The following is an 11,354-nucleotide window of genomic DNA, read 5'->3' as shown; positions in this document are numbered from 1 at the left end:
GAAGGCCAGCGGCTCGGGGGCAAGGAAGGCCCTGGGGGAGGGGGTGGAACCCAGGTGGCCCCCTGGGGCAGCCTCATTCCCCAGCCACCGGGAGCGGCCAACATACCTGAGCTTGGCAAACAGAAGAGACGGTGTGTAGAACCCGGCCCCGGGAGTTTCTCTTCTGCAAGGAGCCACCCCTTCCACAGCTAAGGGGAGATGATGCTGTGAGCAAAGTGTTCCTGACCTGGCCTAGGATACCCCCACCCCGCACTGGACCCGCCCAGGGGGAGGTGCAGTGCCAGGGTCCGTTCTCTTTTTTGAAAGTCGGGGCCGTAGGCGAAATAAATCCGGGATGCTCTGGCCTGGATATGAAGCACCAGGTGCTGAAGAGCACCGAGACCACCTTTGCCTGGTTCCTTTCGGGGACCATCAACCCCCCCACAGTCATGGCCTTGGGCCAAGGGTGTGCTGATACTCTGGAGTCGAGAGGCTTCTGTGGGCAGCCGCGGGCGCCCTGCTCCTCTGTCCTGCTCTCTGTCCGGCTGTGTGTAGCTGTCCCCTGGGAACCCGCCCTGGGTGCGGTGGTGGGTGACTCAGAGAAAAGCAGGCAGAAGTGTTGGGGACAGGGGCCTCTGCGCCCCAAGAGACACTCTGGAAAGCTCACAAATGGCCCTGTCCCCCACCACCCGAGCACAGGCACAAAGGGACCGGCTTACACACACACAAAACACAGCCAAATAGACAAGTTTCCAAAATATATTTCCGTAAGAAAATGGCAATAATTAGTCTTTACAAATAAGTTTCTCAGTAAATTCCAGTGTACTTCAGACCCCTGTCCACTAAGACACATGCTGGGCAGACTCCACATTCACTCTGTCACACTGGCCAGCGTCCTCATGTCCAGCCGGGGCGTCCCCCTGCAAGCTCCTGGGCATACCAGCCAGCAGCAGGGACTGAAGGTCACTCTTGCTCCCCACGGAGACTGGGGCCCTGACCCCTCCCAGGAGGGACGTCCGCAGGCCCAGAGGCTCCTGTCCACGGGAGGCCACCAGGACAGAGAAAGAGGATTCTGTCCTCTGGCCCTCACTGACCCTTCCCTGGGGTCCAATGGTACCCAGCCATCCTGGGGCCAGTGTCCCTGCCAGCACCCCACTCTGCACTGTGTTTGCACCCCATGTTTTAGTCCTGTTTCTGTCACCATAGGTGACAGATTTGGGCTAAGTCCCCTTATCTTTCTGGACTTCTGGTTCCTTTTCTGTAAAAAGTAGTGGTTGCTGAAACAATCTCCCTGGAGCCAGGGCAGCAGGGGTCAAAAATCCAGGTTAAGATCCGCTGGACAGAGACTCGATCTCAGTCTGCCTGATATTTCATGGTTCATCAAAGAAAAGGAAAAAAAAAAATCACACAGCCCCAAACTTGTCATTTCTAGTAAAAGAAACATTTACATTCCTATCAGAGAGAGGGTGGGGGTGGAGGAAACCGTCTCCCCTAGCTAACAACAAGGCTTGTTCCAAGTAGATTCATTTAAAGCAGTGCAGGGCGGACCAGGGCATGACCACTGTATTTACATTATCCCCAGAACCATGTATACATATATATAGATAGATAGCTCAGCTTGAACGTAATGTTTCCAAGTTTCTCCAGTATATTGTCAAAAAAAAAAAAAGGATAAAGCTCTAGAAACGGTTGGAATAAACTTTCTGCCTGCTTTCCTTATTGAGAGGGGCGAGAAAGGACTCATGTCTCGGCTGGACCAAACCCGTATCCCGTCTGACGGGGCGGGACGTGCTCGGGTGTGCGGTCCTCGGAGGCCTCCCAGGCCCGGGTCTGGGTCCATCCAGGCTTTGCCTGCAGCCTGGGGAAACCCATTTGCCTCTGAAAAACTGCACGGTAGGTGGGACTGGCTTCAAGACCTGGTGTCCTCCCCTTTCCAGCCCAAGGCTCAGAGCAACCCAGCAAGGACACCGGCCGAGGGCGCCTTCTCCAATGTGGGGCCAGCAAAAGGTTTTTTAGCAAGACCAGCGTGAGCAGGAGTCCCAAATGGCCCGCGAAGGCTTGAGGGGCCCCCCCCAAGAGGCCGCCCCTGAAAGAGTCCACGCTGTCTTAGGGCTCCCTGTGGACAGCCCCACGGCCATGCACTGTCTTTCCTGTCCACTGCCCTTCTTTCCCCGCGCAAGGACACCAGGGTCACAACTTTCGATTTGCTTCTTGGCAGGGACAGACTTGCGGCCTCGACACGCCTGGCCGGAGGGACTGTGGCCCCCTGGGCAGACCCACTGGGCAGAGTGACCCAGAGCTGGGTAGGAGAAAGCAAACAGCTCTCCCCTGGGGAAGCAGATATCCGCCCCCCCCCACGTCCACCCACCAGACCCAGCAAGTCGAAACATTTGCTGCTCTCGAGAGGGACAAGTGGGCAGGGACGCGTGACATCCAGGCAGCCGGCAGTAGACGCGGATGCCACAGACCACCGTCACAGAGAAACAAAAGTCTCAGAGCCTGAGCCCGCCGGGGTGCAGCCTCCAGGCCCAAATTTTCATTTTCCATACATGTCTGCCCCTCTGAGCCCTGGGTCCCGGGACCTTGGGTTGGGGGCTCCCAGGCCCCCTGCCGAGACCCTCAGGAATGGGGCGGGGGAAGGGGGTCGGGGGCGCAGAGGGGATCTGGTTTCCCTGAGATGCCACCCGGATGGCTGGGCAGCTCCACTTGAAACCCAGGCGAGGACACAGCTGCCGAGCTCCATGGAAGGCCACGGGGGGCAGATGGCAGACCGCCAGGGTCCCCCACACCCCCCCCCCCCCCACAGCCCAGGAGAGCCGGAATCAGCTGCAAACAAACGCCTCTCCCAGGCCACAAAATGAGTGACAAAACCCTCAGCCAACCGCCATGTCCCTGAGAGCCCCTGGGAACTGGGACAGCCAGGCCCTTCCCACTGCCCTGTCGATTGTCTGTCCAGACCCCGTCTCTACGGACATGGGGGGCCGGGAGGAAGACCATCCTCTAACGGAGGCCCTTCCTGTGCAGGGCCCGGGGGTGTCCCTGAGCTGCCTCTTCAACCCCCAGTGGCCGGGCCATGAGCCGCCAAGCAAGCCCTTGCGTGATGGCTGCTGACCTGGGGGTGCCACCCCTGGGTTTGAGTGAAGGACAGGGACCCATTCCCAGGGTGGCCCCTCCCCGCCCTTCACTGACCGGTGCACCCCTCCCGCCCCCTCCCCCCCACAACCAGGTCCCCTTCATCCCAGAACAATGTGAGGAAAGTGGAAGGCAGAGCATGGTGTTGGAGGTGAACCCCCACCCCCTGACCCCCGCCGGCCAGGGTGGGCCCACGGCATGATGGACAGACGGACGGAGGGGACAGGATGGCTGAGACAGGGCAGACGTAAGGACCCCTGGGAATGCGCCCGGGACGGAATGCAAAGGTTTCAATGTTCATCCTGACTGTCATCACCCGGTGTGACCCTGGTGGCACCCTCTGTGGGCCCCAGGCTACAAGGATGCCAAAGGCCGCGACCCGTCAGCCCAGAGCCCCCAAGCTCATCTGGGCCTGGGCCTGAGCCCTGGCCCAGACAGGCTCTCACAAGAGGAACCGAGACAAGACGCGATTTGTTCAGCTAGAAAGGGGAAAAGTTAAGGCCTCGCGGGGGGGCGGAGGGGACCGGGGTGGGGATGGGGGGTGGGGACCCTCCCAGCCTGCCCCTCTACTCGGGGAAGCGTCCCCTCCCCTGTCCAGTGGCACTTGAGGTGGCTCGGTGCGGAGCCCGCTGGCCCTGTCCACGATGCTTAGAGGTGCGTGTCCTCCTCCTCGTCCAGGTCGTCCTTGGTGAGGTTGTCCAGGGGCACGATCCAGCTGTCCCCCAGCTCCCCATTCAGGCTGACCACCTTCTTCTCCTGCATCTCCGAGGACGTCTCCATCACTTCCAGGGTGGGGTTGTCATGGTACCCGTTCTCTACGGTCTGCAGCTCCTCTGTGAGCCTTTGCTAGATATGGGGAGAAAGGACGATGCTGGAGACCCACCTGGCCAAAGAACCCCCAGCACCCGGCCCTACACACACACACACACACACCCGCCCCCACAGAGCCCCAGTGTTAGCCCGAGGGGCAGCCCCGCAGGCCTCCTGGGTCCTGGGCTGCCTCGTGTAAACACACACACACACACACACACACACACACACACACACACACACACACACACCCTCTCCCCCAGAAATCCCCATAGGCCTCCTGGGTCCAGGGCCTCCTCATGTACACACACACATACACACACACACACACACACACCCTCCCCCGCCCCCCCAGAACCCCAGTGTACACACACACACACACCCTCACACACACATACCCTCTCCCCCAGAAATCCCCATAGGCCCCCTGGGTCCCGTGCTGCTTTGTGTACACACACACACACACACACACACACACACACACACCCTCTCCCCCAGAAATCCCCATTGGCCTCCTGGGTCCCGTGCTGCTTTGTGTGTACACACACACACACACACACACACACCCTCTCCCCCAGAAATCCCCATAGGCCTCCTGGGTCCCGTGCTGCTTTGTGTATACACACACACACACCCTCTCCCCCAGAAATCCCCATAGGCCTCCTGGGTCCAGGGCCTCCTCATGTACACACACACACACACACACACACACACACACACACCCTCTCCCCCAGAAATCCCCATAGGCCTCCTGGGTCCCATGCTGCTTTGTGTACACACACACACACACACACACACACACACACCCTCTCCCCCAGAAATCCCCATTGGCCTCCTGGGTCCCGTGCTGCTTTGTGTGTACACACACACACACACACACACACACACACCCTCTCCCCCAGAAATCCCCATAGGCCTCCTGGGTCCCATGCTGCTTTGTGTACACACACACACATACACACACACACACACACACACACACACTCTCCCCCAGAAATCCCCATAGGTCTCCTGGGTCCCGTGCTGCTTTGTGTACACACACACACACACACACACACACACACACACACACACCCTCTCCCCCAGAAATCCCCATTGGCCTCCTGGGTCCCGTGCTGCTTTGTGTACACACACACACACACACACACTCCCCCACAGAACCCCAGTGTTAGCCCGAGGGGCAGCCCCGCAGGCCTCCTAGGTCACAGACCGCCTCGTCCAGGCCTTGTCCAGAGTCCGAAGATCCTGCTCCCCTGCTCCCCGCCCCCTGCTTCTCCAGGCCCATGTTTAGAAGTCCAGGGGGATGGGCTCTGCCCCGGCCTCCCCTCCCCCATCTTCCTCTTGGGGCCCCAACCCAACGGACTGAGGAGGCTCTCTGCGAGACAGTGACTCATTCTCTAGGCGGCTAAGGGACGGGGCGCAGGGCCCATCACCCTCTCTCGAGAGCGTGCTTTCCTCACTTGGGAGGTCGCGCTTTTGCTCGAGGGGGCGTGCGTCGCGTCTCCTCAAGGTAGCTCTTCCTGGAGGTGGCGCTTTCTCTCCCCTAATGGTGCGTTCTTCTCCATCTCATTGGAGACACAATCTGGGACGTGCTCCAGGATCCCGTGAGGAGCTTTTCATAAATACAATCAGCCCCTAAACCACGTTGGGGTTGGGGCGGGGGTGGGCTCCCCCAGGCCCCCAGGGGGGAATGGGAGCATGACTCAGGCTGCACCCCGGGATCCAACCAGCTGACAGCCACGCGGCTGGCTGCATCCACAGCAGAAGCCACGGGGAGAAGAAAATCCTCTCAACTGCCCAGACTTCACACCCAAGGGACTCCAGGGACCCCCTGGGCAGGGGCCCAAGACTCTGCCGCAGCTGCTGTGGGAACAAGCCGGATGTGGAGATCCTAGCAAGAACAGGTGGGTGAGCTGGTGCCGAGGTTGGCAGGCCAGGGCGGTCTACGGGACCCCTCTGAGCATTTCCACAGGGGAGGGACCATCCACCTGGACCAGTCCCCAGTGTGACCCTCAGCACGACAGAGCACAGGACAGAGCGAGTGCTAGGGCATCCCTCCCCGAAATTTCCAGAAGCTCCCGGACCGCCTCCCAGCTGGCTACCAGAAAGGCTAGGATGGTGGGGAGCTCGCTTTCCCCTCACATGAGGCCCGTGTGGCCAGCCAGGGGGACCCAGGGGGCTCACCTGGTCCTTCCTCTGTGAGAGGCGCTGGTGGCAGCAGCCGTAGAGCGCGGCCACGAGGAGCAGGAAGGAGGCCATGCAGATGATGGTGATGATGAGAGGCATGCTGAACCGGTCCTCCGCCTCCTCGGGGGGGCCCAGCTCCCCCAGCTGCATGTTGCTGACCCCCACCTGGCGGTCCAGGACAGAGAGCACAGGTGAGAACGGAGCCCCCAGGCATTCCCCAGCATGCTCCACTGCTGCCTCCCAGGCTGGGAGGGAGGGGGCGTCCCCAACCCCCCCATCTACCTCCTTCAGGGCATCCCATTTGTCTCTCAGCGACTCGTACACGTCCTGGGGAAGGAGGTTGGCTGCGGGGAAAAGAGAGACAGCTCAGGGGTCTCGCTCAGCTCAGTGGGCCGCAGGGCCCCCAGGGCCAATCCCAACCACACACTCACTCTGAATGGTGATCTCTTTGACGGCCAACGCCTGGATTTCCGGAACGGGGGCCAGCCAGATGTGGCACTGGTCGTGCGCCGGGTTGAAGGTGGCTTTGGCCGCTTGGCACAGAAGCGTCGCCAGCTTGTCATCAGGAGGGCTCCCGGACTGCAGAGGCGAGACCCCGGGGTGATTCTTCAGGGACCATGGTGGGTGGTGGCAGGTCGTGAGACTGGTCCCCAGTTCTCTGTGACTCTGCTCTCCCGGCTGCCTCCTGCCCACCCCCCAGCAAGGCATCTCGCCCTGGGGCTCCTCAAGGCCCAGGTCACAGCAGGACAGAGGGGAGACCCAGCACACAGGACAGCCCACGACATAGCCATGACAGAGCTCCAAGTGTCCCAGCTGCTGTGACCATCAGCCACGGGGCGCAGTGCAGGCACCTGGAACTGATAAGGCCCTGGGTTCGATCCCCACCCCACAGCAGCCCTGGTCCTCCATCCCTAAGGGGAAGAGCAACAGGGTGGGTGGGCGACTCTGAGGAGACACCACCCCCAGGGGGACCACCAGCACTTCCCAATGGAGAGGGCGTGGACAACACAGCTGAGGGTGAGGAGGCCAGGGTGGATGGCAGAGACGACTCAGACCCCTGAGTGTGACTCCATTTGGGATTCAGGACTGTTCTGGCTAACTGCAGACACGCGTGCACACACATGAACACGCATACACGCGGTCCCTCAGGGCTCTCATTCCCGCCTGGTGCCGGGCAGGGAAAATGGTTCCACCTTCCTTTTTAATAGCGAAGGGGGAAAGGGCTTCTCACACCAGTCATGCACTTGACAAGGTTTTATTGCGTTATTTTGGGTTGTTGTTGTTGTTTGGGTTTTTTTTTTTTTTTTGGCTTTTTGGGTCACACCCAGAGAATGCTCAGGGGTTACTCCTGGCTCTGCACTCAGGAATTACTACTGGCAGTGCTCAGAGGACCATATGGGATGCTGGGGATTGAACCCAGGCTGGCCACATGCAAAGCAAACGCCCTACCCGCTGTGCTATTGCTCTGGCCTGTTTTGGGGTTTCTTCGTTCTTGTTTTGGAGCCGCACCTGGCAGTGCTCAGGGCTTACTCCTGGCTCTGGAACTCAGGGATCACTCCTGGCAGTGCCAGCTGGCCCTGTGCAAAGCCAGAGCCCTCCCCGCTATCCCTCCAGCCCGCACCGGACAAGTCTGCGTCCTTAGTAGGAGCCTGCAGAGAGGCGGGATGAACACCAGAGTGACCCCTGCCCCTTGTGACACTCTGCCAGGGGCACATGCCCCTGGCACCACAAACAGCATGGACTTTGGTCTCAGCGTGTGCTCTGGCAAAGGTCTGCGGGGAAAACCCCAGCAAAACAGACTCCCGAAAGAAAACAGCAGCAGAAAATGCAGGCGGCGAGAAACGGGTTAGCACGCCCCCCCCCCCCCCCCTTGCCGGCTGCTGGAGGTCCCAGAATAGAAGCAGACACACACCAGCAGAGGGCAGCAGAGAGCCATGCAGCACCCGGGGCACACAGCCCCCAGCTGCTGGACCCCAGCCCTGCATCCTTCTAGGAGTAGGCACACGCAGCTGCACTCACAGGCGCCCAGCACCCAGGCAGAGGCACAGCTGCCGGCAGTGGTCCCCGATGCTCAGGCTTACACTGACTCCGTAGCTTAAGAGTGGGGGTGTCAGAAAACCAGGAGGCATCAGACCAGGAAAACTTCCCCACTGTTAGAGGCACATATGCTGCCCGAGCACATGTGACGCCCGCATCTCCCCTCTATTTTTTTTTAAATTAAAAAAAAATTTTTTTTTTACTTTTTGGCTCACACCCAGCGATGCTCAGGGGTTACTCCTGGCTCTGCACTCAGGAATTACCCCTGGCGGTGCTCAGGGTGCCATATGGGATGCTGGGAATCCTACCTGGGTCGGCCGTGTGTTAAGGCAAACGCCCTACCTGCTGTGCTATCGCTCCAGCCCCCCCCCCCCCCCAATCTTCCCTCTTGAGATGTGTCGCTGCATATTGGATGCTGGGATGTGTGGAGGAGCTCTCTGCCTTTGGAGAAGCCTGTGTCTGTCTGTCTGTCTGTCTGTCTGTCTGTCTTTCTCTCTGCCTGTCTGTCTGTCTCTGTCTCTCTCTCTCCTTTCTGAAGAAACCTCCAAATAAAATCTGTTTTTACTTTTAAAAAAATTAATAACAAAAGCCACTATTACCACTATTAGGGGCTGGAGCGATAGCACAGCAGTAGGGCGTTTGCCTTGCGTGCGGTTGGCCTGGCCAAGCCGGGTTCGATTCCTCTGCCCCTCTTGGAAAGCCCGGCAAGCTGAGAGTATCTCGCCCACACGGCAAAGCCTAGCAAGCTACCCGTGACGTGTTGAATATGCCAAACACAGTAACAAAAAGTCTCACAATGGAGACGTTACTGGGCCCACTCGAGCAAATCGATGAACAACGGGAGGACATTGCTACAGTGCTACCACTATTAGAATGGGTAAAACTAAGCACACAAAGTCTCTCATTTCCAATCCAGTCCTGTTGATCTCATAGAGTCCCATCCTGCACCAGAGGCAGCTGGACCCCAGTGCCCCAAGTTAAGCAAGGGTCTCAGGCCTCTGTGAGCACTGCAATGGGAGTCCTATGGCAAGCACTTGGCTGCGAGCATCTGCACCAGCCATGCCTCGGTGAGGTAGGGAAAGGTACTTCCAGCCCTCCCCCTAACCCCACTGCCCCCGCCACCTGGGGTGTGACGCCTATGGAAGGTCTAACTGAGCAGTACTCACACACAGTCCCGTTTTGGTGAAGTTCAGGACCAGCATCTTCTCTGAGAACCTTTCCGGCGGGTCACAGTGTATCTCGAAGAAATCCTGGGGATAGAGGTTGAGGATGAGGCTGCCAGCTCGTACCCGAGCCATCCCCCCTCCACCTTGTACAGAGGGCATTCGGAGAAGAGTAAGACCAGGGGCGGGCTGGGGGCAGATGCTGGACACGCCTGAATCCAGTAGGGGTGAAGGGCGGAGGGCCCCCGGCAGCCCCACCCCAGAACCCTTCATCCCAGACTGGGTGCTGTCCCTCCTGGAATTACCCTGCGGCTCCCCGAAGTTGAGGTGGGAGAGGGGTGGATTTCGTGGGGGGTGGCTGATGTGACGGGAGCGCTGGAATCTGCAGGCGCCGTCGTGGAGGGCATAGCCTCCGGACTGGCGGACGTGTCCGTGGGTCTCACAGTGTCCAGGGAGGGGCTCCCTGAGGACAATGCTGGGGTCTCAGTGATGTTAGGCTGCCGGCTGGCATCTGGCCCATGTCCCGGGACCACATCCGATGACACCGTACCTGGGAAGGAAAACCCAGGGCAGAGCCTCAGCATCCCGGAGAAACACCATCATCCTTCCTGGCCCGAGGTCTTTGCTATGGGGAGGGGGTTGAGCTCACCCCATCTCGACAACAAACTAGGGGAACTGAAGCACCAGCTCACACGTTCTGCCCCACAACTCACGGAAAGGCACCGCAAGAATCGCCCCAGTTTTAGAGAAGCACAAGGGAACTGGGAGGCAGGTGCTCCCCAAACCGAGCCCCCAGCCCACCACATCCCCTGGCAGTGTGCTGACTCTGAGCCCTAGCACGTGCCAGTATGACACGAGCCCCGGCCTTAAGGCTCCTGTGCCATCCGTGACTTTTTAAATGAACATAATGGGTGAAGAACTGCAAAAAAGTTAAAAAAAAAAAAAAGTGGAATCTAGGGGTATGGCCTTGGTCTTGCACGTGGCCAACCTGAGTTCAGTTCCCACCTCCTCACCCCCAGATGGTCCCCTGCATTCCAGCAGGACTGATCCCTGAGAGGAGAGCCAGGAGTCAGCCTTGAGCACTCCCCGGGTGTGGCCCCAAACCACACAAGAACTGGACTGGGTCCTCAGCACCATGAAAATGAACAGGCTGGGGCTGGAGCAATAGCACAGCGGGTAGGGCGTTTGCCTTGCATGCAGCCAACATGGCCGACCCAGGTTCGATTCCCAGCATCCCATATGGTTCCCCGAGCACCGCCAGGAGTAATTCCTGAGTGCATGAACCAGGAGTAACCCCTGAGCATCGCCGGGTGTGACCCAAAAAGAAAAAAAAAAGAAATAATAAAATAAAATTAATCTCCCTTTAAAAAAAATGAACGGGCTGAGGTAGGGTACGTATGCCCTGCATCGGCAAGGCCCTGGGCCCAACCCTGGCCTCACAGGCCCCTTCTCCCCAGAAGCACAGAGGGCTGTGGCCTCCAGCATGCCCAGAAGTGACAATAGGACTAAATTTTTTAAGCAGAGCCAATGGCGGTAGGGTGGAGGCTGTGGTGATAGTACAGCAAGTAGGGCCCTTGCCTTGTACGCGGCCGATCCAGGTTTGATCCCTGGGATCCCATATGGTCCCCCAAGCCCACCAGGAGTGATCTCTGAGCACAGAGCCAGGAGTAACCCCTGTGGCCCCAAAACAAAGAAACCAGGGCCAGGGAGATAGTACGGCAGGTAGGGTATTTGCCTTGGCACATGGCCGACCCAAGTTCAATCCCAAGGATCCCATATGGTTCCCCGAGCACCACCAGGAGTAATTCCTGAGTGTAGAGCAGGAGTAAGTAACCCCTGAGCATCGCTGGGTGTGACCCAAAAAGCAAAAAAAAAAAAAAAAAAAAAAAAAAACCCAAAAACCCAGAAAAAAACCAAAAAGGGGTTGGAGTGATATAGTACAGCGGGGAGGGCGTTTGTCTTGCACATGGCCAACCCGAGTTCAATCCCTGGCATCCCATATGGCCCCCCCAAGCACCACCAGGAGTAGTTCCTGAGTGCAGAGCC

At 58.8% G+C, this 11,354-nt stretch overlaps 1 protein-coding gene across 1 annotated transcript in view; it reads right to left on the bottom strand.

The window, feature by feature from the left end:
• Positions 1-723: 723 nt before the first annotated feature.
• The window catches only part of PODXL (podocalyxin like), a 49,469-nt gene continuing 38,838 nt past the window's right edge, over positions 724-11,354 (bottom strand). The window contains exons 3-8 of the mRNA XM_056123977.1: positions 9,614-9,858; positions 9,312-9,395; positions 6,540-6,687; positions 6,391-6,452; positions 6,106-6,273; positions 724-3,957 (exon numbers count right to left, since the gene is read on the bottom strand). Of these exons, the coding sequence (XP_055979952.1) occupies positions 3,760-3,957; positions 6,106-6,273; positions 6,391-6,452; positions 6,540-6,687; positions 9,312-9,395; positions 9,614-9,858 (905 nt within the window). The 3' untranslated portion in view covers positions 724-3,759. The remainder of the gene's footprint in view (positions 3,958-6,105; positions 6,274-6,390; positions 6,453-6,539; positions 6,688-9,311; positions 9,396-9,613; positions 9,859-11,354) is intronic.

The sequence above is a fragment of the Sorex fumeus genome, unplaced genomic scaffold (genome assembly GCF_029834395.1).
Source record: "Sorex fumeus unplaced genomic scaffold, SorFum_2.1 ptg000048l, whole genome shotgun sequence".
Taxonomy (NCBI): Eukaryota; Metazoa; Chordata; class Mammalia; order Eulipotyphla; family Soricidae; genus Sorex; species Sorex fumeus.
This window is presented reverse-complemented; position numbering and strand designations above follow the sequence as displayed.